The sequence below is a fragment of the Coturnix japonica genome, chromosome 9, assembly GCF_054131305.1.
Source record: "Coturnix japonica strain WE chromosome 9, WE-NBRP24, whole genome shotgun sequence".
NCBI classification, from domain to species: domain Eukaryota; kingdom Metazoa; phylum Chordata; class Aves; order Galliformes; family Phasianidae; genus Coturnix; species Coturnix japonica.
Genome location: NC_140671.1, coordinates 27516003 through 27543998, shown reverse-complemented (window position 1 = coordinate 27543998; position 27996 = coordinate 27516003). Strand labels below are relative to the sequence as shown.

The 27996-nt window shown below is 45.8% G+C and overlaps 1 protein-coding gene across 2 annotated transcripts; it reads right to left on the bottom strand.

Annotated features, from left to right (window-relative positions):
- Positions 1-99: 99 nt before the first annotated feature.
- On the bottom strand, positions 100-27996 carry IFFO2 (intermediate filament family orphan 2). 2 transcript variants are annotated; one of them, XM_015882678.3, is made up of 9 exons: positions 27274-27996; positions 12332-12392; positions 11866-11961; positions 10154-10294; positions 8378-8520; positions 6239-6359; positions 4245-4334; positions 3702-3832; positions 100-3512 (listed from the first exon to the last, which is right to left on the bottom strand). In XM_015882678.3, the coding sequence occupies exons 1-9, from the start codon at positions 27855-27857 to the stop codon at positions 3407-3409; spliced, it is 1473 nt and encodes a 490-aa protein (XP_015738164.2). In that variant the 5' UTR covers positions 27858-27996; the 3' UTR covers positions 100-3406. The 2 variants fall into 2 exon arrangements, with proteins under 2 accessions (XP_015738164.2, XP_015738165.2); XM_015882679.3 differs by lacking the exon at positions 10154-10294 and having other exon boundaries at positions 3306-3512.

Below are 27996 nucleotides of genomic sequence, written 5' to 3'. Positions count from 1 at the left end.
AATAATTACATATTTAGCTTAGTTAAATTTCATTGCCCCTCCCACCCCACCCCCTCCCCATTTTTCTTTAATACATTTGTTTTTACGTTGCCTGAACTAATACAACAATGATTACACCATTGAGAAAGTGTTTGTATCACATCACTCTTTGGACATTTCTGAACGACATGCATCCACAAAAGCAACCGCCATTGTTTACCGAAAACGTTATTAATTGTCCATATTATTTTTGTACAAACCCATTTTAGGAACTGGACACATTATTACACAGCTAACAAGCAAAAAAATTTGCTTCCTTGAAACCCCCTTTTATAAAATGAGAGACAAATGAGGAGGATTTTTCTGATTATCGGTCTAAAAAAGTGTCAATATGACACCGCATTATGAGTAGTAAACAAAAATAAAGTATTTACAGCTTTACAAAGGAAAGGAAAAGAAAGAGGTCATCAAAATCATTTTCCAGCATTTTCACCATGTTTTTTGTTTTTTTTTCTGGCAAGCTTTTCATCTGGTTGCTACAGAGTGGTTCAACACAAACAGAACAGGGCCGCTGTCGGCATCACTTGATGCCAAACCAACCGAAGACCTCCAAGGGAAACTATCAAGGACCAACCTTGGTCATATCCAAAAGATTGACCTCTCTGAGACCTACGTGAAAATAAAACCCCAATCCCAAGTATGAAAACACCTCTTTGTTGTGTTTTTTTTCTCTCCCCTAAAAAATGGATTACATATGGTTATAAGAAAGACACCAACGAGCATGGTAGCTTCCCATCACACACATCACCACCGTACACGTTATTTCTATACTGTCTACTACAGACCCACATCCCCTACACTTACCAAAAAATACAACCCTATGACTCCTCTACAACCCTATGACTCCTCATAAGTATGGCTACGAGATAAGCTGTAGGCTACAGCTCGATTCCTGCTTCCTCACTTGGCTCCTGCTGTCAAACTGAGGATGTTCTTTCCCATCTCACCACACCAGCTCCAAGTTTCAAGACCACTCAGCCTTTCTCTTACTACGTCACCAAGTTTTATAGCAGCTAAGCCAGATGGTCATTTAAACCAAAAAACATCCCATAATTTGAGGACAGCCACACGACAGCCTCCGACGAGGCTGACACACTGTGCAAGGAGATTGCTTAATGCCTCCACCAAAGTCACTAAAGCATCACAGACATTCAGCTTTGGCAGACGGTTTCTCAGGCCTTGTGAGAAACAACATATTTTAGCAGCTGAAGTTCATACAGGCTCAAAAACCCCAACAGTACTTTATTGAAAGCATGCAGTCACAAAAATATCCCATCTGGTATTTCTTACCCCCTCCCACCCCACACTCGCAGCCCTAAAGACGTGACACTTACCGCTTTGGCCACCAAAGAAATAATAGGAATGAGCACTTTGGAATAAGGTTTCTTCCTCACCCTACGCGATGAAGAAGCCCCTAACACACACCACAAGAACCAAGAAGCTGCTAACTCTGCTAATAACAACGCTGAGTATTTTAACCAGTGAAGGAACCATAACCTTGGATCTCTTCTTTTGGACGGAGGCCACGGATGCTCACGTTGCGGATCCAGATGGATCACCCCCAGTAGTTCTCTTTGCTCTGAACAACCAGGAGAATCCCTCTGAGGTCCTGCCCCCTCTGCACAGCTGCATGAGATGGAGAGGTATTTTCAGCCCATTTGCTGCAACACTCGTGCTCTTTTTGCAAGGAAGCAATATTGATCTCTACTGGCTGTATGCTTACGATGCAGCCCTGCTGATTTCAGATCAATAAAGAAGAGAGGCTTGGAAACAATACTCAGGAAGCTAAAAGATGGCCACCCTACCTTTATATAACACTGAGAGGGTGCTTAAATCTGGAATTTCCCTGCCCAGTCCTAGAACTGCTCAGATGAAGCAGCTGCTGAATTTTCTGGCAGGTACAAAATACATTTGGTATTTGCTCCTCAAGTCTTGCAACTGCTAGTTAACTACAGAGCTACCTTTAGGCAGTATTAACTACACTTGCAATCTTGCTCTAAAATACAAACAAACATTATTGGCTTAGGTTTATACCCTGTTTTTACCTGGCTGAGGTGCTACGACCCCCACTAATAACCACAAACAGCTTGATGATGCCAGAGATTAAGACTTCCGACCCTGCCTTCTCCTGCCAAAGCTTTCTCACAGAGAAAGCACACAGCTGTTCCTCCCTAACTTTAGGGCAGCAGCAGTTTGGGACTGACTTTACTACGTCCTAAAAAGGATTACAGTGCTGTCCATCGTTCAGCTTTGCTGAAGAACAGTGGTCTGGAGCTCTCTGCAGTGTCATCTCAAGCCCACATCCATAGCATAACATGTCAGTTCATCCTGATGTGTCAACTATCCCACATCACGAAAGCAGCATAAAGCGGAGTTACCTCCCTGTCAGCAAAGTAAAATCTGCAAACGTTGTGGTTTAAAAAACATATCCTGAAGAAAAAGAAAACAAAAAACAGCTCCGGAACTGAAGGTCTCACTTCCACCTTAATCCAACCACTGGAAACAAAGGCATTGAAACAAGACTTTCCTCCTCAAAAGAAGCTCTACAGGTAACTAATGTGTGCAAAGTGTTTTGAGCTTTCCTTCCCCCAAGAGATAACTGTAGCCCAGCAGGGACCAAACATTCCATATAAATAAGGCGCGCTTATTTTTTGTTGCATAGTAGTTTATCAGTGACAGTCCCACCCCAACAAACCCTCCCTCACCCACTGCTTTGCCACCGAGCTGAGACCTGCTGCTTCTGAGTCTGGAGTTTGGCAGAGAGCTTGTCCAAATCTCAAAGGCTCCTTCAGCCAAAAGGAAGGAATGAAGAAACACCTTTCAGTCTTGAAACCCTGTTATTGTTTTTAAATGTTTACAGATCAATTTGCAGGCATTCTTTTTTTACCTTCGTGCCAGGCATTGGTAATTACACCACAACTGCCTCGGGTTCCTTACTCAGTGTTCCATTTGCCAATCAGTGCAGCAGTTCAATAAAACCAGAAGCTTATTGAAATATCCGGAGCCTTTGCAGCACCATTCTCTGCTGCGACCAGATTTTTCAATATATATATATATAATTTACTTCTTTTTTTTTAATATAAAAACACCTGCTAGTAATGTTCCACTGGAGCTCAAAGTGGCTCAGCTTGGGGCAAAGGCACAATTAAAACACCGTGTTTTCTTACAGGACTCTGCATTTGTGAATTGTATAACAATAGAAATTTACAGCACCAATCCTTGGGTGGGGTGGGGATGCGTGTAGGAATGAGTCCTTAGAAGCCCAATGCAGGGGCTTACAAGTCTTGTATTTATTCTTTTCACCCCCCAACAGTGTGTTGTTTTCCAATCTCTGTCTTCCCTTTCACTGGAATGCTCCAACCACGTATCAGCTGACCATGGGCTCCACATCCGCGTCTCTGTCCAATTCGTCCTGAATTTCATCTGTGTTTCCTGAGTCACTGCTGGCTACAGAGCTGGGAGATGGAGAATTTCTGCAGAAAATTCAGAGAGAGGTTTAGACAAAGCATTAAACACAGGCAAGAAAACGTGGGGCTCGTGAGGGGAATCATCACTTCAAACACTCTTCAAACAATGAAGAACACCTTTCATTACCAACAAACTTCAGTTTCGCAGTAAATAAAAGGTAGGATGGTAAGGAGGAGGATTCTAAGATTCACTACCTGTCAGCTGAACCTTTGATTAGCCTACGACAGGTTTCCATTTGTACATCCAGGCCCCTTTTCATGCTGCACATCTCCATGTACTCGTGAAGGTGGCGGTTCATGTCGCTCTTGGCTGTGGCCAATTCCAGCTGGAGGAAAAGAGAAAAACATCAGCTCAAGGTGAGTTGCTGGCAGCCCCTCCCAGCCCCTATTTTACACAGTGCTGGGGTTACATAAATCCTTTATGACAGTGTTGCATGCTGAGAATGAGTTCATCTCCTTATGAGGTGTATTTTAATCAGAGCTCAACACTGGCTTTAGAACAGCTCTTACATCCCGTTCTGCTGCTTGGCGCTTGGTTTGTCAGTGTGTAGTAATGAATGAAAGCACATTAAGGCTAAGGTGGTGAGAGGCTACAGATGATCACCACTACAGATTGCATTCTTGATAAGAGATGCACATTCTTCCTTGCCAGTATGTGCATGTGTACATGTGACCAGGACAATCCGCACGATTTTGTCCATTAGTAATTATTTATATGGTCATGAATCACTTCCTTACCTCTATCTGCCCTATTGTTTCTTGGTATTCCTTGTCTCTTGTTTTAAAGAAAGATTCTGTTTCGTGGATCAGGTTGCCCAGGTTTTCTTCCTGATGGGAAATCGGGACACAAAGAATTAGTAAGAAACCAACAGAGCAGCAGACTGCTCTCATAGAACCTCACTGGGAAATGCAAGGTCTTACATCCTTCCATGCAAAGGAGCCTCAGATCATCACTCCAGCAACAAACACCGACCTGATGAGGCCAAAGAATGAAACCACTGCATTTGCAGAACCTTCCCCAGTCAGATCGTGCAGAAATAGGCAGCAAATGCTTTCCAGACATGAAACTCCATTCTCTTCCTTGTATTGAGCACACCACTACTTACAGCATTGCTCTGGAATCCTTATTTTCCGATATTCCATACTGTTACTCCCAAGACCATTCAGTTTCCATCATACACACAGCCTACACTCATTGTTTCCCATTAAAATGTGTTACTTAAATGCTATGTAAAGTAATCAATTTAACACAACTGCCTTGATGAGCATTAATTTTGCCACCATCCTTCGGCCACATCTGCAGCAGCTTTATCAGGATCCTACACGGGATCAACGTCAGGCTAACCAGCCTATAGTTACAAGATTCACTCCACTTATCCTTTTATATGCAGAAAGCGCTTCGAGGAGGAAGGTCTTCAAAGAAGGTGGTGAGGGCACCGTATAAGAACTTGAAAGGAATAAAGCCAGTGGAAGGAAGATTCAGGCATGTAAAGCACTGTGTTAAAGACCAGGCACAGACGGAGCAGTCTTTATTCTGAATCTCCATCTACAAGACGGATCTACCCTTTCCTTGTATAATTTTCATTTAGAAGGATTTAAGCTTCTTAAAACCTTTAGAGTTTTTGCACTGAAGGTCTGAGTTCGGCAATATTCCTCTGATAGCTGTGCTTATACACGCACACATGGGTATATGCAAATAAAGCTGTCACTAATTCCAGTACATGGCTGCACGTTATCACTCTGCCACTCTTCCTGCTCAGAAGACGACGTACAGCTCTAAGTCTGCTGCTTTCTGCAGTCCCAGCACTTTGAAATAATCTCTGCAGTTTCAGGCTATGCCAGATGATACACAAATGGGAAGATGTAAATTAACACACCCCTGGCAGTCAACACAAGACAATATTCAGGAGTCTGCTGCCTCAGCATCTCTGTACTATGGCAATGATGGGAGAAGGCAGGATTATTGCCTACCTACTGCTGTCATGCTGCTCAGTAATGAAATAATAGCATCACGTTTAAGACTGCCTGCACAGAGCCAGACCTTGCCATTTCAATCTCTCTTTAGGCCTGTTTAAAAAGGCTCAGGAGTCACTGAATAAGGCAGCGTGCAGCCATTAGCTTACTTTGCATGGGATCTTAAGGATTAAGAGCAAGCTGTTTATTATCCACCAGCACCAGGAGATTCCTACTGACTGGGAAGATAGAAGCACAAGATTCGTGGGCTCAGAAGATCCCTCGGGCCTTCCACAGCTCTTTGTGTCTGGCTGTATGTACCTCAGCATCACACACGGCCCACACCAAGTTTGCTTTTCTCCCTGCTGGAATGAGGGCACAGTACCATCTCACGCACTACATGTGCTGTTTTGACAACAGAAGGGTGAATGACACCCTGCAGAGAAAGTGAGATGCTGCAAGGAAGATAAAGGGCTTTAGGTAACTTGCTGGTCAGGGTGACAGATGGTGTGATGCTTCTACAACAGCCAGAGCCTTGGATCTTTTGACACTTGCTTGATATTTCTATCTCCTTCAGTTTGAAGGAGAAGAAGAAATGAAGTTTGGTAAACAAACTGAGAAGCAACCACGGAGAGAAAGCACTAAGAGGATTTTCAAATCAAAGCAAGTCTGTGTGGCAAACTAGATCACCAGACAAACATCCAAAGGCTCAGATGGCTGAGAAAGCAGATGAGGGATACCAGTTTTGAAGAGTTTAAGAAGGTAACTGAAATACTCACCTCTCCTTGGAGGTCAATCGAAGGGTTGCAGTTTGTGAAGTCCTCCCAGAGAAGCAGCGTTTCCTCGTTCTCCTCCCATGTTAAGCTATCACAGTCGTCATCGAAGTCAAATGTCTCACGACTGTGAAGGTAATGGAAAAGCATGAGTGAAAAGAACTGCCCCACTGCTTCAGCCCTTCAGTCAATGCTTAAGGAAAAAAGAAAAAGCAAAAAAAAAAAAAAGAAAAAAAAAAAGGGGGCTTACAAGAACTGAACAAAGGAAACAAAGCAGTTGGAAATCCAGAAAGATTTTAAAAACAGGCTTTGCCGCTGTCTGCAAGTCCCTCCTGGGCTCTTTGCCACTCCAAAGTGGAATAAAAGACCCTTGTTAGCATTCCCAGCCCAAGCACACAGTCCTAGATCTGTCCTCCAGATGGTGCTGCTTGTTAGTTTCCCCTGTTTGCAAAACCACAGAAATGTTTTAAACTGTTCTTTCTATACATGGGAAAACGAATTCAACCACAGTTTGGGGAATTACACAGGAAACAGCCACTAGAAGATTCCCTGCTGATTTCATGCTGAAGTTTAGCCAACATTTTCCCCTGCAGCACTCACAAACATTCATTTCAAAACCAAGTATGAAAAAAACTGAGCCCCAGAACGATGCACAAGTGAATGTAAGTACTTACTATTGAACAGGACAGCCAAAGATACTGCTAAAGCCACTTAAGACTGAGAAAAAACAGTGGCAGAGTGGCCTTTAACCTCACTATTTGGTCTAGCCCCTTTAATATGGCCAGTTGTGCAATAAAGGAAAGTTTCAGAAGGCAGCCAGGTCCCTCTTGGTTTGAACAGCAGGCAGTGAAACACAAGTAGCTGCTTCTTGTCTTTGTTAAGGAGGCCCGGCAAAAACCTGAAGCTGCTCACAGCAGCAGTTTGCTCATTTCTGGCTGATGCATTTTTGTTTCTTTAGCTCACTTCCTTTTTAGCAGATAACATCTCAATCCGGAAGCTGAGTCCCCCCACTGTCTTCAGGAGGCTGAGAAGCTTGGCACAAGAGATGGCGTTTATCTCCACTCAGTACAACTTCATGAAATAATAAACATTTTGGACATACATGATGCCGTCTTTTGCAATTGAATTTCTCCAGCTCAGTTTCTTTTCGCTGCAAGAGCTATCAGAATGCAGACTCCCACTTCTTAATGCTGCCTATTGCAGACCAATGTTGTTCACCATCAACTACGTTTCAGCTTTTCAGTGCTAGGCACTTATGCATTAAGGTCATCACTATAGACACAATGCAAGTTGCATAAGGTTTCTGTTGATAAGATCAACTTGTAAAATACACCTTCTACCTGACAAAGCCTCCAGATGAAGAATTTACTTAGACATGTATCATCTTCAGTAAGCCACAAACACAGCACCAGGAGTTAGAACATGAAGAATGGCTGCTCGGGCACATCGTGCCCTCCTACATATGAAACTGAGGAGGGAAGGAAGGGGGCATGGCTTGAAAACAGAACTTCTAGCAACAGCAGGCAACAGAAGAGGAGCCAGTGCTCCTTAGAGAAAGACTTGTATACTCCTACGTATTAAATGCTGATGTGTGGGTAAGCACTAGGAATTCTTTTCTCTCCCAGCGCAGTCATTGCATTAGTTGGCAGAAGACAAAAATACTGAAATGCTACTGAAATCAGACCTACAGCACTGGCTGGGGCTCCCTGTGCCAAAAGAAAACAGCAGAGACCCTTAACTCCCATTCACCCGTGGACACCAGGGGTAAACTTTTAGGCTAAATAAATTAACTCTTCCTGCCCAGGAGACCTTTGACATTCTTGGAATCTATACAGTTGTCATCCTCTGCTACCACTGATCTGGACACATCCATCACTGCAATGGACCTACAGCTGACCTGAAAATCATGGGAAACAACAGAGAAGTTGGAATCACTCCTGAACTGAGCTGTCGGTCACAATGATGCCATATTCCATCCAGCCCAAAAAGCAGCAAGGCTCCTCCTAAAACCCCAACACATAGAGAAAACAGACTCTGATTCTGTAGCATGAAAAAACTTCTCAACACTTATAGAAATAACTCAGTATCTGAGCTCTGAGACTAAGTCTACACTTCAGTCTTCCCCATGTTATCCACGATACTCACAGCTGATTGAACATACGCTTCATTTCATCTGTGATGTTCAAAGAACAGCTGACCTCGTCGTCAGAGAACCTGCTGTTGTCTGCATCCTGTTCTGAGAGGTCATCATCAGAGGCGAGTTTTCGTTCTTTCTTCTTGGAAGCCACCTTAATTGGAGAGAAGAGGAGTAACTAGAAGGTTCGTTTGAGATGCTGTGTCAAATAAAGGAGAGCCATTACGTTGGGGTGGTTACAACCACATCAACTCCCAGGCAGTTCAGGGATTGCACGTATTCAAGATTTGCATCCATTAGTAAGTGGGGAACAAAGAGCACAAGGAAGCAGTTCAAAAATGGCAAAGAGCAAAGCAAGCTGCAGGCTGTCAGCGCTCTACAGGTGTTCATCTGTTCACTGACAACAGCCCATGGCCTACCAGAGAACATGCAGAGGTTAGAATGATACAGGGGAAAAGCAAAAGCTTGCAGGAGTGCCCAGGCAGCAGGCTTGAGAGCAATGACAGAACTCTCCCTTTCCTGCCACCACCACAGGCTGTTGCTCCCAGTGTTGAACAACTGCGAAGAGTAGACAAGAAACCTTCCAGAGATTCTTTAAGTCAGGTTTGTTCCCTCCCCCATAAGCAGAGGCAGACTGTTAGTCTTCACACTGACAGGAGGAGGATTGACCCAACCGTGACAATTCCTGGACAGCCTCAAAAGAAAGGAAGCTTGCAGATGTGCAGAGAATTCAAGGGACACTCCGTGCCACAAAGGGCAGAGAGCATCGCTGTATAAGATGCAGTGCCACTGAGTCACACACAGCCTGCTCCCAGCCTACTGCAGTTTTCCATCTAATTGGCACCTGAGCCATCCTTTGTTGGTGTTGCTCTCCATCCTGATCATTTTAACCACTGCATGCTTGACCAAAAGCGTGCTTTGCAGTTACCTTTGAGCAGAAAGACAGAGTGATTCTGCCCAGAGACAAGAAGGAACCATGAGCACAACGCAGTGGCTCAATATGCTACAAAAATTGTCTCCGAAAAGGAGATCAGAATCTTTCTGGAAACAAAAGGGAAAAAAACCACCCCAAAACAGAAAAACAAACCACCAAACATTAAGGCAACTTCATCACAGCCAAAATACACAATCAGTAGAGACCACAAGGGTATTTATAGTGTTTTCACATGGCATCACAACACAGGGAAAAGCACTGGACTTATTCAGGGATTGGACAGGACACACTGAGACCAAAGTGAAGCTGGGTTAATCACAACTGAAAGAGCAGGTACGACACAAGACCAACTGCAATGGGAGTTACAGGTTTGCTCAACACACAGCTATAACTGCTGGCTTTCGTAGCAAGTTATACGACTTTTCCTACTAGCACAAGGAGCCATATGAGCTCAAAGAAGGCAATTAGAGCTGCTGGTCTCACAAAGCAATCATAACCCACCACCATAGAAGTGTTATTTCTGGCTTGAGCCAGAAATAAGAACATGGCAGTTCTAGAAGCTTAGAACCTCTTATTGTGAGAAGGAAACCATTTATACAAACCTAGGCCCTGGAATGCTTTTTTTTAATGCATCCATTACCAAATGGGATCAAGACTAACATCAGGTCTTTTTTTCCCCCTCTTAGTGCTACATCAGAAGACAGCCACACTCCAGCACTGAGAAAGAAGAGAATAGTTCCATACAGAGACATTTCAAAGAGTGGGAAGCAACCTGGACAATGCTTCTCAATGGTGCTCCCTCTTGACCCATCACTGCTCGTCCTACCCTACAGAAAATTCACAGCCTCATCACCTGGAATATCTTGGAAACGTCTTCAGAGTTGCGCTGCTGCGCTACATCACACAGCTTGGCTGTGATATCGATTCGCCGACAGATGTCCATGTCCACCTTCATGGCCTTTTCTTGAATCTTTGTGTCCAGGTCTGTCATGGGCTGCAGGAAGGACAGCAGTGATTATCTTCTATTATTATACAGTTCAGGAAAGCAGAGATACCCCATAGTATCTCTCTAACCCCAGGGCAAACCATCCTTAAACAATATTACGTCCTGTTCTCCTGGGAAGGCAGTCTAAGCAGACTAGACAGCTAACAGCATTAACATTTGTGTCCAAGAAAATTTCAGCTCAGTTATTTGCCACTGAACAACATCTGAATTTATAAGGGATGCTCCTATTCAGACAGTACTGCTGGATTCCACATGAATTAACACCATTCTGTATAACACCCAGCCCAGGTGAGACGTTCTCTGTTGGAAAGCATCTCAGTGGTTGGGAAAACATCCCACTCTTTGCAGAGCACTCTTAAATGGCAAATTTGCTTTCCAACAATAGGGCTGGGTTTTGTTTTCTTTGTTTTAAAGCATTACGCAGGTTTCTTTAGGAGCTGGACTCCATGTTCTTAATGGGTCCCTTTCAACTTGGTTTATTCTATGACTCTGATTTTTCTCCATCTTCTATCAAACACCTCTGGACAAAATGGGGAGGTTTTTATACTCCAAACACACTGAAAAAAAAAGGGAGGCTATAAACAATGCCACTCTTTAAACACAATCTTATCAACTGAGCAGGTAGCAGCGATTCTTATTGACAGGAAGGCAAAGAGGCACACGCCAACATTTTGTGTTTCCTTGCTCTATATATTTACACGGGGGGGATTCAAACAAGCATTCTTGCTGCTTTCCTTAGGCTCTCTTCCACCTTGCAAAGCTCAAAGCACACCTTCTCTCTCGAGTCCAGCAGGATATCCGCATTCACCACCACCCTTTTTGTACACACTGAACAACACTTTTCCCTCTGTGAACGAGTTCTAAGCGATGCAGCCCTAACAAGATTCACACTGCCTCTAACCAAGCATGCCTATTCTTCATTAAACACCAGAAGAAGAGACAGCTAATTGCCAAATTTCGCATGAATAGATCCAGTGGCCCCGAGAGAATATATTTGACACCGGGGAGCAGGTTCTGCAAGCTTATATAAAGACTGGAGGAAGCGGTTCTAAACAAAATTACTGAATAAATAAGCATAATAGAACATCTTCATTAGACAACTGGCATCAGCACACTGCTTCAGTCTTACGGAGAAAGCCACTTTAGTGTGCACACAGCTTTCCTACCAGATATCTGCATGATTATATGATCGGTATGGCTAAAATGCAAGATAGCTGCATGGTGAGTGAATCCTTTTCCCTAACCTGGGAGTGCTCCATCACGTTCCCCATGGCTGCAGATTGGAATGCCAGCATCGCCAGCAGTGGAACAGGGGGAGGAAGGGAAGAGTCCGGTTTATGGGCCAAGCAGCAAGTTAATGCATCTCTACACAGACCAGACAGGAAGCAGGGGGGAAGGGTGATCTGTCTGATGCATTAGATCATAAAGGCGGTCATAATACTAACTACAAAGCAGCACTCACTAAGACCATAACTTTTTCATGAATGAAGCCATTTGCACAACACACACATTTCGCAGAGGCAGTGGGAGTTGGCCACTCTGCTCTCCAGTGTACTTACATCACTCATCAGACCCTTAAACACCACAAGTTCTGCTTTCAATCTCTCAATCTTTTCATTTAACTCCTCCTGAAGAGCTTCCGCTTCCTGTGCCTCCTGCAAGAGAAAGCACACAAAAGAACTCAGAGGCCACAGGGCAACACACACTTCCTCACTTAACCTGAGCAGGGCTGATAAAGCATGTCACCACCCCCACACTGCACTCAGCTTCCAAGCATTCTCTCTAGCACACAGCAATGCATTCAGCTGCTGGGACAACAGGAAGGGTTTTAATTAAAAGACAACAACTGCTTGAATGATTATTAGCACAATGAAAGGTGGAGAGAAAGCATGTGCTATTCAGCATGTGCTATTTGCACTGAGTGCTGTGGTTGGTGGGCATGGTGGGGATGGGTTGATGGACAGACTTGGTGATGCTAAAGTCTTTTTCAACCTGAAGGCTTCTAGGGTTCTATTCCAAGCTCACCTCTCGCAAGGTTTCTACCATAGACTCCAGGCTCATTCTTCTTGTCAGTTCCTCTTCCCATCTGAAAGACAAGATGTGCAGATGGAGTGTTAAATGTGGGAAAGGAGGTATTTTTTTTCCATATCACAAGTTTTCTGCTCGCTGTAGGATGATGACAGCTATTTCAAACGTCAAGCAGATGGTCCCCCCTCGTTTATACACCCTCAAACCAGGGATGGAAGTCTATAAAGGAACAGAAGTGAAATCAGCTCTCGTTGGGATCAACACCCTTCCTACAGTTCTGCGCAATATTTGGTTCCAAATAAGGTGGGAAATGTTCAGAGCAACAGAAGGTGTTTGAAGTTGAACCACCCAAATCAGCACTCTCACTATTCACCTGTTCAGTCCAATCAACTCAAACTACATTCATGTTCTTTACATCAAAACCTGCAAGAACCTACAAGCCTCTGCCACGTCCCTGCAGTCTCAAGTAGAGCACCCAGATGAGCGTCTCTGAACGCAGGGCATACACAGGACTGTGAGGGTACAAGGAAAGGAATTACATCATCACAGTGTAATTAAACCTTATACTATGAGCATCGTTTGGATACAGAACCATTAGTTGATGGGCATGGTGGGTTGGTGATGTGAGTGGTCCTTTCCAACCTTCATGATCTAATGGTTCTGTAGTGCCACAGGAGACCTGCCCGGTCCATTATAACAGAAGGAACTGTGTGTTCACTATCAATGATCCAACAAACACTGGAAACTATGAGACTGAAACACTCACGTGAGCATCACCTCTGAGGACCATAATTTCTGCTACCACTTCCACTTCTTTTTTCCTTGTAGGGACCAAAACACGATCAAACAACACACTGAAGGGTGAATTTAATCCCATCTGAACTAGAAGGTGAGGAGGATGATCTCCTGCCTATTGCAGCTTGCACAACTTGAGGCAGCTGAATGGGTTACAGCTCACTGCAGCAGCACCACGATGACATGCTGGCTGCTCCTGCTCCCTCCTGCCTTTGTGCTGCAGCAACAGCCAGCAAAACAGCATGTGCACTCACCCCTTACAACCCATGGCTGATTTACGCAGGAAGGTTTGTGGTGCATCTTTTTACCAGCAAGGATTTACTGCCAAGCAGGGTAAAATATTTAGGCTGAAATCTGCATTTGTCATCAAATATTTTCGCTTGTATTTCCACATCCTGTTTCCTTTCTGACTGCTGATTACATGTGTGCTCCCTATAAAAATAGCAACTTGGCTTTCCACATTTAATATTCAAGTCGAGAAGGTGAAATTAAAGCAGACAGTTGTACTGCAATCTATGATAGGCTCTTTCAGATACAGCAGTGCTGCTGGGCTCAAATCACTCCTCCTGGTCATGCAAGTCGATGCTGGCACTGCATGCTGCTCCTCTAGGCTTTAATTGCTCCATCAGGAATAGAGGCTGCATTCAGGTTACCCTGCTGTATTACCTGCATTCCTCTATGAGCTCTGCAGTGGAGGGATGTGTTTTCGGGAGCTGGAGCTGCATATTTGGAGCGACTGTGCCAAAAAGCAAGCAAAAAGGATTAGCATTCCACCCCAGCAGTTCAGCCATGCTGGGAAGCTGCCAAAATTACACATCTCAAACGTCTGCTCAGCCCAACCTCCCTCATCCTGTAAAAAAATTCCAGCCGTTCCATTTCTTCTCTTTATGCCACTTAAAGTGCATTTCGCAGAGCAGTGATTTACAGCCCTAATTCCTTTCCTTTAGACTCAGAGAGAAGGAAAAGGCTGCCCTCTCTTACACACAACACACCCCACTCTGGTTTCTGTTTCTCTTAATTAGAGAAGCCATCGGGTCATTGGTAGGGAAGAAGGGAAAGGAGAAGGCTGGGAAGCTGGAGGAGTGACAATGAGGCAGTTGATTCATTCTCCGTTTAAACTTCCAAGCAAGTGAGACAATAGAAAGATTGCTCATTCATACGATCATGCTCTATTTGCTGTAACACACAGGACTTTACAAGGGACTTTGGCAGCTGCTATCACATGCTCCAACAAATGCAACAAGAAGCCACTGAGAAGATGCTCAGTACGGCACCAGCATCATTAATAATCAATGTGCTCCAAGTTATCCTCCTAATACCATTATGTTAATCAATACCTTCTTGATACTGATTTGACAGCAGAAGAGCTGGTCACTGGGGTAGTGACAGAGGAATGCAGAGGTATGGCTGTACTTTATGATCTCAGTGGTCTTTTCCAACCCTGATGGTCCTATGGCCTTCCCCAAGGCTCAACCACTGCCTGCTGTATCAGAAATACATAGCACAAGCCTAGCCATGCTTTTTCCCCGCTTTTCCCACCTACCAAGGGTGCTTTAGTCATAGCCACCACCCCCGAAAAAAGGCTTTTGTCCGGAGCAGATCCGGACCCATTCCCTTTTAACAGATGTGACATATTACATTCCAGCAGTGTGCAGTCACTGCAGCTCCAGGCCCCAAACTACTTCTGCAGCCTGTGATTAAGAGTCAGTGTCTTGCGTAGCTTAGAGGAGAACAAAGGCTGTTTGCTGTCTTTAAAGGGAAGAGCAGCGTTGCAGGGCTATTAGACAAACAATACTCACCAGCAGTCAGCTAGGATTAAAGTTGCTTAAAGCCTTATTCCTGTAAAGCTGAGTCACACTGCAAACTTGTGTGTTTCCTTTGAAATTGGAAGAGCAGATACATCAACACTGGTAAAGGGGGGGGTATCCCAAGAACTCAATGGTATCCCCTAAGATCTTCACCAAAGCACACAAACCTCAGCATTCATGAGGTCGACACAACAAGCTTCCAATCTTTATCCTGTATACCTGCACCAACCAACCCGAGCTTAATTCTTCTCCCTCTATATCATCAGAGTGAATATCAGAAGGAGAGAACTGCCCATCAGATTCACAATAGCTATTGAGGAAAGGGAGATTTAGAGACATTTGCCTCTGCAAAAACTGCTTGGTGAGTTTCTTTCATGAATGCAGTACAGTGTTATTTAGACAACAGACAAGATGCTTGCAAAATAAGCCAGATATAAACATGCAGCCTTAAATATGCTTTTGCTCAAGGCAAATAGAGCAGCTGATCGTTAATGATGCCTGATGGCATCCACTGCACTCTTTCTTTCATTAAAAACACCTTTCCTCAAGGGAGCAAAACCCTCCTCAAATAACATTTAATGACAGTATAGGTCTGGACTTGGAGTCTTTCAACTCTGCCTTTTCTTCAGTTTGCAGGGAGATGAAGAAAAAGCAAAGAGCTCAAGTGCTGAAGTCTACAATAGGAAAGAAAGGAAGTGTGTATTTGAACAATGGCTAAAGAATGCTCATGGACGTACATGGCTCCAGTTGGCTTTGAGTGCCTGATGACTCCAGTTGGCTTTCCTTGCACGCCAAGACACCACCAATCCATTTTTGGGCATGAGATGCACCCAGTCTTGCTCACCTGTAAGAAATCTATCACCTAAGCTGCATTCTCTGTGGCACCACACCTGCAAGGAAGTGGAGAAAACACCCACCCCATGGCAAGACCAAGCCATTCCAATGGAGACACGTTCCTTTGTGCCAGCACCGCTTGTTCTTTTGTGCTCTCAGCCCTTTGACGCCCATCCCTTGTTGATGGCAGCTCCAAATGGAAGGTGTGCTGCCTGCTCAACACCTCTGGCACGGGATTGAACACCGTGCACTGCCCAACCCATTTCATCACCCCACATTACTCATGGTTACGCACCGGGGCTGCAGCAACATGCCCACTAATCCCCTTTCCACCACCTAGATCATAACTATCAACATTACACTTCATAACTCCAGTCATTATATGCTGATTTCACTTAACGGCCCCTCAGAAGTCAAACTATGGCACTCCCACACATGAGGATGCTAATCCTGTGTATGGCTGGAGGCAGAATATGGGCAGGGCATGTAGGCTGGGATGCACACCGGGCTAAGAGAGACCGTTTGGACTATTTTAGGGGGATCTGAGGCTTTCTGGAGATGTAAACAAATCTTTACACTACAAAAAACCCACTTTCTGTTCTGTTGAGTCAAAAAGCCAACCAATGTTCTCCTTGTTTTTAGAATCCATTTTGCCATCCGGTCTGTTTTGCACTAAGTGAGCTGCAAGGTCACGTTAAGCAATTGCTAACTGTGAACAATTAGCTTGCTCACAAATGCTACCTCTTGATTAAGAGAGCTTTTGCCACACAGGGATTCTCCTAGACGATCCCAAGCACAGACCACTCTGTTCCCACATGCCCTGCCTTCGTATTGAAGTAAATTAAATGTTTGTTGATGGGCTCCATGTAAAACGTATTAATTTAATGTGCACATCTGATTCCATTAAAGGCTGGCTCTAACACAGCAGCAAGCAAGCAGCGCTCTTGAATGAAGTCATCTGTTGTTTGCAACAGGCAGAGCAGCATCCCAGCATCAGATCTCCCAAAGAACAGAGCAATGAGGGCATCCATGCCTTGAACCTGTAGCAATGGTTGAGGCTAGACAGGTAAATTGCACTGTTAAAGCTCAGGGGGTTTGTTACAAAGGAGAGGTTAATATTAAAGCCCTCTTCTAGGCTCCATTCCTTGTGAAGGGAATTAGTGGAAGAACTTACTATACAGAAGAACATTGTGTAATTATACCTCTTGATTATATTCATGTGGAATGATGATTGAGCCTGTTAATGGAACCACAATAAAAATCAGCTGCGAGTTCATTTGTTCATTAAGTTCATTAAGCCATGCATAATGTCACAGGAGCTCAATAACTTCAAGCAGCAGCAACATGCTGGCATTCCTTTAGAGAGCAAATGGTGTTGCTTTTCTTACACTGGGAGAATCTACATATAATAGTGTAAGATTCAGAGCCAAATGTAATGCATCTTAAGTGACACAGCTACAAGACACCTCCTGTATGACAACCCTGCAATTAAGTTCTCACTCTAAAGCACCTTTTGATACCCAGACAGGCCTTGTTTTTTGCACGTGCACCTTGGAGGCCTTCCATTGACCACTGCAGGGTTGGACGTGGTCTTAGTGGTCTTCCCCAGCTATTAATGGCTTTGTAACCTAAGCCTGCATGACTCTGACCTGCTATTCTGCAGCTGTGAGTGATTACAGTTAGATTAACACATTAACCACACCTCCTACCACCCACAGCCATACACCCTCCTGAAATGGACCTGATTAGGTAAGGCAATTCCATTTTGTGTTACCTGCAAGCTCACAGCATCCCTACATTTCTACACAGCTCCGTCAGGCATGTGGAAATCCAAACAGCTCTGGAGGAATGGAGCTTTAAGGAGCAAAACCACACAAGGCCTTTGCCTATATGGTTATTTCTCTATGAAGCATCCATACTCTGAATCAGAATGTAATTAATTAGAGTCACATTTACCTCTGGAGCTCACCAGCTCCTCGAACCCAACTGTTTCCTGCATTAAGAGATTTCTGGTCAGTCGATAAGATAGCAGCAAACCTCATGATGTAATGCACAATACATGAACTACTACACGAAGTTAACCAAACACTGCTTTCCACAGCCTCCTCCTATATTTGCCAGTGCTGCAAAGAGCCTGTATGAAAGCAGGAAGGATCAGATAGAGCTGGATGTGCTGAGCTCAGAGAGCTGGGCATAGCAGTCTGCAGCCAAGGGTTCCAGCAGGATTAATGCTTGTTCTTTCCCACTCAGCACCAGCAGCTTAAATTCATTTCTCACTCCTGTCTAAATCTTCTTGACGGTGTTTACAACCCCTGAACAAATATACTTCTCTTAAGCATGAACAAACAATTCTGCAGCGTGGCAATTTTTGACAGCTGAAATGCCATTTTGTCCAGTGGTATAGAAGACCCTGGGGAAGGGGAGAAGGATTTGTTCAGTAACGTGAGAACACAGGGCTGCCTGCCTTCCATTTTGCAGTGAGTAACTGAAGCTAACCCAGTTCAGCTCCTCACAAAAGAGCCTTGTGGGGAGGGGGGGAAGCAATTTAAGAACATGCAAGGCCTGAGGGTTGGAGGGTGGGCAGGGAGTTCAGCATTCACTCTGCACAAAGAGCAAGAGTGAGGATACAAGTGAGAACGAGGAGCAAAACCATATCAGTATCTTAAGATGAGGTGAAGATGGAAGGGGGAAAACAGAAGGGGAACTACTCAAAAGCTTCCATCTGCAGAGCTCATCAGTCAGTCCTGGCTGGTGGAGCCCCTGCAGAACACAGCAGCAATGAGCTGCTCCTATGCATGAACACAACGAGCCCCTTATCTCCTTTGCCACCCAGGTATAGAGGAGACAACTGCGAGCGCAGCTTATGGAACAGCCACAGCAAAGAATATTACATCCCTGCGAAACTGTTGTCATAACTGCAGATAAAGTAATTACTCTGAGTCATTTTGAAACAGGTAATCTCAAAAGCACAGGATTACACGACTGCATAGAGCTGCTAGCTACGAGTTAATTATCAAATGCTCAATTCCCATGTAAGGAAATCTCCAACAAACACAAGCACTACAAACACCGTGCATTAAAGGCAGCTGATCGTGTATAGACATTTCTTTTGCAGCTACATCATTCTGGTAGGCAGCGTGTCAGACATCCAGGTGCTCGGTCCTAATGCTTTGCAAACTGCTCTCTGAGATTTGGCCAAGTAAATGTGTTATTCCTGTCTATATTTCCAAATATTTCCCAAACAGAGCGACAGATGCTGCAAAACTCAAGCGAAGCACAAAGAGCAGAAGGGAGACTATGAGCCTAAAGAAGTGCTACGTGCTAAATTCCATTATTAGGGTCTCATGTAGACATGTACAAGCATCTCTGAGCACAGCATAGGGTTGAAAAGGACCACAATGATCATCCAGTTCCAACCCCCTGCTGTGTGCAGGGTCACCAACCAGCAGCCCAGGCTGCCCAGAGCCACATCCAGCCTGGCCTTGAATGCCTGCAGGGATGGGGCATCCACAGCCTCCTTGGGCAAAATGAGAAGCATTAGTTTGACATCTTGATATAGCGTTTATTTCCTAACCCTCCAACAGCAGGGCAGGCATGGTCACCAATGCAAAGCTGCAAAAATCATATTGCACTTATTGCACGGCCTGCTCAGCACCTCAGATTCATTCAGAGAGAGCCTGGTGCAAGCATTAATGTGAGCAACTCATAGAGCTGCAATGGGAAGGCTGGGGAAAACAAGCTCAAAGAGACCCCGTGCACACAAAGGGGACTGTGAGCTGCAGAATACAGTGTGCCATTATCACCGCGTCCCAAAAACGCCACGTGATTCCTTTGGGCAGCTCATCCCCATCATCTGCATCATTACTGACATAAATACAGGCTGCAGCGGAGCAGAACGGAGAGAGAAAGGTTTCCTCACCCAAATTGTCAGGTTGGACTTTTGGATGGGAGGTACCGAGAAGACTTTAGCACTCAGTTTCAGGAAGAAAAAGTGCTCAATGAAAGGGGATTATTATGACTGAGTCACGTTATAATCACAGAAGAATCCATCCATTGTTGAGAGAAACTCAGAAATTGCTTCATGCTCATCATTTCATTGCAAGAGATGATGATAGGCACCAGCATGCCCAGGGCATCACCATTCCCCCCCCTTCAATTATTAGTTCTTTTTGATTTATATACATTTAAATCCCCATGTAGGAGACACTCCAAGACCTGGTACAAATATTAGCACTCTGGGGGCAGGAGGAGAATAGAAAAACTAAGCAAGGCACGCTTTGCTCTCTTAGCAAAACAAAGCTGCTTGCCAAAGCCTGGCAGCTGAGGAGACAAGTAGTTAGAGATTTAGAGCCATAATAAGGTCTAATGCTAAGCTGTCGGAAAGAACAGGCAAACTTCTGTGGCATGAATTTCCTTTCTATTTGCTATAAACACCTAATGAAAGCTTTCATGAATGTCCTCTTGGAGGCTGCCAAGTTAAAACGGTGCATTATCTCAGCTGATGCACATGACTGCGTGGAAGATCCTTACATCACAGCTCTAAGCAGTAACTGAGCAAGCTTTTTAACTAAGGGCAATTTTTCCCATGTAGGGTGAGGATTATTGCTTTTCAGCACTGCCTTCGGACCTCACAGCAATGCTATGGGAAAAGGCTGAGCTCTGTGTGTCTCCTGCATGGAGCAGGGAGTTCTGAGTAACACTTACATAAGAAGTCTTCACTGAGTCCCCCTGATCTCAGAGCTGGGTTTGCTATGGGCAGACAATCCTCATCTGTGTTGTAACCACACTGTGACCACCGTGGAGCACTTCTGGAAGGCACAAGCCTTGATAAGACCAAGCAATAAATAGAATTGCAATGATTTCTCTGCAGAATGGAAGCAGAGCTCCTGCTGGAGTGTAGTGCTGTCAGGTCTGTGTTCACTTCTGCAGTTCCTCAGCCTGAAAAGCCAAGAGTAAACACTAAGCCTCTCTCTACCCTCCCTCTCCCCCCACGTCCTCAAAACCAAGAGCCAGACGTTGTCTTAATCTCTGCCCCAACACTGAAGGCTTTGTTGAACCCAATAAGGCTGTTTTATCAACTGAGATAACCCTTATCAGCTTTCAGGAAACCAAAGTGGCAGTTGAGATACACAGCAAAGCCTTCACACTGTGTTCCTATGCACTCAGCTTTACCTTACCTCTATTTTATGAGCTGGATTATCTTTGCAAAGGTGAATCACAGAACCTTTAAAGTCAGAAAAGACCTCTATGATCATCCAGGCCAACTGTTCACCCATCAACAACATTTACATGCAACATCAGGGCTCTAAAACTGCGAGCAAAAGCAAAAGGTAGGAAGTAAACAGCTCTTTAGAGCCTGCTGTGATACTTGAGGAAACACACAGCACTCCTGACACAGCCCTCCAAGAACTGTGAGGGTGCTTACTGTGTTTAAGCTGCTTTAATCACTTCAGTACAATGGGCAGATTAATTTAGTTTAGTATTCCTAGCTAATTACGGTGACTGGTCTTTATAGTAGTACCATTAAACAGCAGTACCCTGCCATTTCAATGGGAGCAAATTAATAAAGATGACACCAAGGAGGATACAGCATTCAAGCTCAGGCATTTTTCAGTGTGTGGAGATCAGCCTTAAATTCACACCACCACAATGGCTGTTTTTGTTGTAGCATCAATTCCCAGTGACATAACTTAATGCACAGATAGACAATGAGGGATGAACAGAGGCTGGTGTTGGAGATCTGCTTTGCAGAGCAAATGCTTACATTACCTGAGCTAAATGAGCAACGTGGTTATTAGTGGGATGCAAAGCTCCGGCAGTGGAATGCTTGTGCTATTTAGGGAAGGGAAGAGATGATGGAGGGCTGAGGAGCTGCAGGACAAACTTGGTTTGAAGGCAGCAGGGCTGTCAGGAGCAGCGTGGCTGGCAGTGAGCTCACTGCCTGCAGCTCCAGGCTGAGTCACAGCCCCAAGCCCAGCTAACCCAAGGGACGGCTGTCCCCAAATGAGCTTACTGAAGTCCCAGAGCTGTTTTGGAAGGGCTGAAATCCTTCATGGCATCGCTGCAGGAGGGGTTTCGTTCCCAGGGTCGTTTTGTTCCTGCTGGCAGCCAGCAGCTCCACGTGCTGGGTAAAGAATACAGATTAGTGGGAAAACATTGCCCTGTGAATTACGAGTTCTTAAGGGCCTTGCACTCCTTTTTCCTCCCTTTCTTTTTGAGAGTGGAGGGTTTCAAAGCAAAGCGGAACATAAAGACAATCAGAGGTCAGGGATGCTGGTGGAGTCATTGGGGAGGTATTTGGGGGAAGAGGAAAGACAGAACTCAGACTGCTCAGTGCTTCATCACAGCCAATGCTTTACAGGAAGAGCCATGGGGGGGTTATGTCACATTGCCTTATGCCTGCAAGGGGGAATTCTGTTTTTCACCCTGAGAACCGGCCCTGAGAGCAGCAGTGGGGCTTATTAGAGTGCTCAGAGTGTGAGCCAACGCTGCTTTTGCATGCTGACCAACACCACTTGTAGCACAGAAAGCAGGAGAGGGATTCTCTTATGTGTTAAGGACAACACTAATAATTTCATTTCTAAGTTCCTGGACTCACCAGCAGGCACTGGGAAACCACTGGGATTTTTCATGCCTGCTTTGAAGCAGAGAGACCCAGAGACAGCCAGGGATTACAAAATGCCATACACATGACTTCTTTCTTTCGCACCAAAACCAAATGCCACCCTCCAATGTGAGTCATTAACCAGCAAGCGTGGGCATCTCCAACCTCAAACCAATGCTTTCCAGCAATATATCCAAAGCATCATGATCTATCAGTGCATCTGAGCTCACATCACACTCTCTTTCTCCTCTATTCTGAAGATAAAATGGAGATGCATTCAATCACATCGCTTGCAGCTCACACTGGACACAGCCCATAGGCATGGCAGTCATGGGTTGATGGTTGGACTTGGTGATCTTGGAGGTCTTCAACCTTAATGGTTCTATTTAGGGACACATTCAATGGGCACGGTGATGGCGTGTTGATGGTTGGACTTGGTGACCATAGAGCTCTTTCCTAACCCTAATGATTCCATGAAAACAGCTGGACTTTATGTTGAAAATAGAGACTTGAGCCAAAAAGAGCAACATCCTGTGAATACTTCCAGCAAACTGAGAATAGTGAGTTAGTCACAGAGAAGGAAATGCAGGCAGCTAACTTAAGACCTGGCAGAGCTTCACCACAAATGCCCAACCACAAAAAAGCAGCCATTGAGCTGTCTATGGGCTCAGCGCTTCCTTCAGCTCCATCCCAGTGCTCACTGCAGAAAGGCTGTGATTAGCCATGGTGAAGAGCCAGAAATAACTCGGGTTTAGGTTTGTTTTCGCCTCACCTCTATGCTGGAAGGGTCTTGGGGTTGATAAGTTGGAGATCAGAAGCACGTGGGGGTTTTGCAGCCCCATAGCTGAGTTCCCTGCCTGGTTATTCCCCTTCACCAAGTCCGAGGCTTCCCACCGTGAGTCACTGAGGAATAAAAGGCCAATTCAACACACACAGAAAGCGTCGTGGTTCTCTTTCAACAGGGGAAGCCACTCTTTGAAGAGCACAGCCCAAGTTTCTCTGAAACTCACGGCACGACGCGGCCATTCCTCCCTCTGATCCAATTCATCTGCAAGTTCGTCCTTTTAATTGGGGTTCTGAGCTAATAGCGAGGCAAAGATAAAGCACAGAATGAATAGCTAATGTGCTATTTGAAATCAGTCTTAGCAACTCAACCCTACCCCCAGTGGTTCCCATTCCAAGCCAGTTTAATAAGGTACAACGTTCATCTGGTGTAAGTATTTAACAAATAGAGCCTCGATCCCTTGGTTCTGTGTAGCACTGCTGGATAGAAGGATCAAAAGGAGCCCTGTGTTCTCCTCCCAAACTCATCCTGCATTACTACAGCCCAGAAATCCCATTCTCTTGCCCTTGCAGGGTGAGTAAATTCCTCTTTTTAAGACTGAATATCCCAAAGGTGGGCACTTAAGGGTGGGCAGTTGGAGCAAAGGTCTTCTCCAGCCTTATTGATTCACATCTATGAGGGGTACCTGAAATCAATGACATGGGGCCGCATCCATATGGGAAGCGGCGCAGAACACAAACAACCTCACTGCAACACAACCACCCCTTATAAATATAAAGCTACACATCCCAGAGTTAAATACATCCCTATATGCACCGGAATTAAACGTATACCCACATATATACGTGTGGCCTTTGCATCATTGCCAGCTCTGTAACCAACTGAAAGTCCAACCCCCAGGTGCTTCTGCTGACTGCATTCTTCTGGAGGGATAACAAAACTACTTGTTTCTGCTTGGCTCTATGCGTTAACATTTGCATCTTGTTACCACTGCTTTAAAAGTCCTCAGCCGTTCCTCCAGGGCTTCTCTTAAGCACGTTTTTATTAAGTTCCCCCCCCCTTTAAAACATGAGACCCGGTGAGTTTTGACGCGCGGTGCCTTTGACAATGATCATCTTTGTCCTTTCCAGCTGCAGCAAATTTAAGATAATCTCTTTCTTCAAGTGGACTTGATTAATCTTCCCAACCAAATACCATCTTGGGGGTAAAACAATTATTTCCAGTCTAACCCTTGCTAAGAGTTAAGCCTGGGTTGGGAAAGACAACCAACATCTGGCCAGCTCAATATCTGCTCCAATTAAGAACAATTTTGAAACCATAATAGACAAATCTATTCAAGCATTCAGAGCAAAGCTTGCCACAGCAGTTAAAGGAAGGGAGAGGAATAGAATAGAGCAAGGCAGGACTGCAGCAGTGTTTCACCACGTCAGCAGAGCTCTGTTGGCAGAGCACACGGGTCTTAAAGGAGATCTTCAAGGCCTCTTCCAACCCAAAGCTGTGATTCCATGGTCTTTAAGGGCAGCTGAATGCAAAGTGTTGCCTCTTGCATGGCTTTGTAGGATCGCAGATCTGTATCAGAAAGTCCTGCATGCAATGAGCTTTATGCAGGCCCTAACAGCACGAGGCTCATTATCCATTGGAAGATTGTTTCCCTAAATAACTTGAATATATTCCTGCAAGATAATGTCAACATGTGCCACAACAAAGAACCCTCCCCCTTGCAAACAGGCATGAACGCACTCACACCCACCTTTCCAAGGCTGCTGATAAACACAACACCACGTTAACCCAGGATAATAACACCAAACTGAGGCATCTAATGCAAGAATGGCACTGCCGACACCACAGCCCCATTGGTGAGCAGGGATGAGGGTGCTCAAAGCCAACCCAGCCCATGGAGCACAATGAGAGGGCATCCTGGTGACACAACACCCAGCCCCATTGCACTGCAGCTTCCTCCCATCTCCCTGGTACCAACCAAACAAACACAGCCCCACGGTGGCAGCTGAACAAAGAGGAAACCTTCTTTTTTCCATTGGATGCAGTGGGTGACCCAACGCTTGGCAATGAAGGCACGGCAGATTGCAGGAGATGCATTGAGATTAGCTGCTAGCAATAAACACACAGGGCAGAAATCATTACCAGGGCAGAAATCATTACCGGAGCAGAATATTCCTACCTATAGATGCATCCTGAACCAAGTTAATTCACGAGTCCTGTTATAAAACAATGCAAATAAAGCCACACAATGCAGCTCTGTTATACAGGAGACATTCAGCTCCACCAGAGCTGCTCCCTAAAGAAATAAATAAAGGATTACATTTGCTCTCCAGCAAAAAAAACACAAAAGAAACACATTTTAAGCCCTAAAACACCCCAAAATGGGAGCGCTCACATCCATCCCATCACCCAGCAGCTCTCATGCAATGCAGGGATATCCCTGCAGAATCCCTTCTACCCTTTTTCTCTCTCTTTTATTCCTCCCTTGGCCTCCATCTCTACCACAGACGCGTTGAGCAGCAAACACAGCACTGCAAAAGGAACGTTATCCGTCATTGGGGTAAAGAACATCATTTCAAACCCTCCCCAATAAGCTGAAGGGAATCTTGAGGTTCCCAAGGCTCACAAAGGCTGCCTGGGTGGCTTTTGTTTTGTTTTGATCAATTCAAAGCAGCTCCCCTTCACGTAAACCTTCCCCTGCAGTATTTGCAACCCAAATATTGCAGCACTGAGCTAATTGAAGAGAACCGGCGGACCAAACCGATGGCTGATTAAGCCACAAAATGAAGAACGAGCTCAATTAAGGAACAACGACCCAATGCGATTTGAACGACAGATTATTCCCCATCTCCAAAAAGGGGGTTTTGAGGGGTTTTAGAGCACAGCTGACAATGCTTGGAGCACGGAGCCTCCCTGCAGCACAGTGGATGCTGGCGGAGGAGCAAACCCTCCTTAATTATGGTCCCCCCCAGCACTAAACCCATGAGCATCCTTCCTAAAGGGGGGAGCTTGGGCTGCCAGCATCTGGATTGTGATGTTGGGGGGCCCATCCTCCTGCCACCCAACCTGGGGTAAGGGGGTTAAATCCCTTCTTTAAAGATCATGGTGCTTGTGGGGGGGGTACTCACAAATCCCTTTTCCATAGGCTGTAAAGTGGGCCCCATCCCCAATTGGGGTCTCCAGATCCTGCCTCCAAAGGACTGTGGTGCTAAGGGACATATCCCTGTGCCCCCAGGGCTGAGCTACCCAACTGAGGGGACCCAAATCCCTCCTCCAGGAGGCCCATCCCCAATTGAGGGTCTCATATTCCCTTCCCAAAGGCTTCAAGGGGGGCCCATCCCACAACCCCAGGGCTCTGCCACACAACTGGGGGATCCCAAATTCCTTTTCATGGGGGCTTAGCCCTAGCTGGGATCCTCAAACCATTTCTCCAAAGGATAATATAAACAAAATAGGGGCCTAACGCCAGCTGGGGGTCCCCATATTCCTTCTCCAGAGGATCACAGTATGAGGGGGACCCAAATCTCATCTCCAAAGGCTCCTGGTGCAGCCTAACCCCAATAGGGGTCTGCGTATCCCTTTGCCCCCAGGGCTGTGCCATCTTATAGGGGAGGGGGAACTAATCTCTTCCCCAAAGGATCACAGAGCTGGGGGAGCCCAACTGGAGCCCCCAGGTCCCTTCTCTAAAGGAACACAGTGTCTGAGGACCCAATCCTAACTGCAGTCCCCACATCCCTTCTCCAGAGGACCATGGTGGGGGGTGGGGGGGCATCCCTTCTCAAACAGGTCACAGTGTTGGGGTCCCACCTGTAATGGGGGGGGGGCTCCAAATCCTTCCTCCATAGGATGGAGGTGTAACACAGGGCCCATCCCTGTGCCCCCAGCGCAGTGCCACACAACCGGGAGGGCCCTAAATCCACTCTCTATAGGGTGTTGGGAGCCAATTGGGGATCCCTTCTTTGGATGCTGGGGGGAAGGGTATTCATAACTGGGGGAACCCAAATCCCTTCTCCAGAGGATCAAGGTGCATTCAACCCTAAACAGAGCCCCAAAACCCCTTGTAAAGGGAAGGGGGGGGTCCAATTGAAGCCCACCCCCCAAATACCCCACTCACTTTCTCTTGTACTCGTCTCTCTCCCTCTTGACTTTGGCCAACACGTTGTAGAGCGCTCGGATCTCGGGTGTGATGGTATCGATCTGAACCCCGACCCCATCCGGATGAATCCACGATACACCGGGTCCTTGAACCGTTTCTAACCCACCACCACCGGTACGTCTCACTTGGGTGTAGCTCCATATAGTACCGGGTAAACGACTATAATGAGATGGAACCAAACCCGGTCCGGTGCCTGCAGACAGAGCAGTTAACGGGAGGCCTCCATCGGTTTGAACGGCCTGGTCCCGGTTGAAGGTCTTATATCGAAGCCGTCGGTCCCGTTCGCATTGCTGGGCCGCTAATTGTTTCTCTAACAGCCGGTTCCTCCGTTCCAACTCGTGCACTTTAGCCAGGAAACAACGGAACCTCACGTTGAGGCCTTTGAGGAGATGGATGTTAGAACCCAAATCGTTCCTCAGAGCCGCCGTTACCGGTGGGCCTCCCGCAGCTCCTCCAGCAGCCGGACCGGGTGAACCGCTTCCAGTCGTTGTGAGTCCGGGGGAGAAAGCACGGGCCATCTCACCGAATAGAAGCGAGTTCATGGCGGATGGGAACGGAGGGGAGCGGCCGCCTCACGGGAGGGGAACGGCCGGTGTGAGGGGACGGGAGGGACGGGAGCTGCCGCAACCGCCGCACCGGCACTAAGCCCCGCCCACCAACGCTACGCCCCGCCCACCGGCA

What these genes read in the sequence shown, in the direction of transcription:
- IFFO2 (XM_015882678.3), bottom strand. Translation starts at nt 27,857, where the DNA reads ATGAACTCGCTTCTATTCGGTGAGATGGCCCGTGCTTTCTCCCCCGGA. An exon ending in TTAAGGGTCTGATGAGTGAT is followed by an intron (nt 10,295 to 11,865) that starts GTAAGTACACTG and finishes TCCTTCCTGCAG; the next exon opens with CCCATGACAGACCTGGACAC. An exon ending in AAACAATAGGGCAGATAGAG is followed by an intron (nt 3,833 to 4,244) that starts GTAAGGAAGTGA and finishes CTTTTCCTCCAG; the next exon opens with CTGGAATTGGCCACAGCCAA.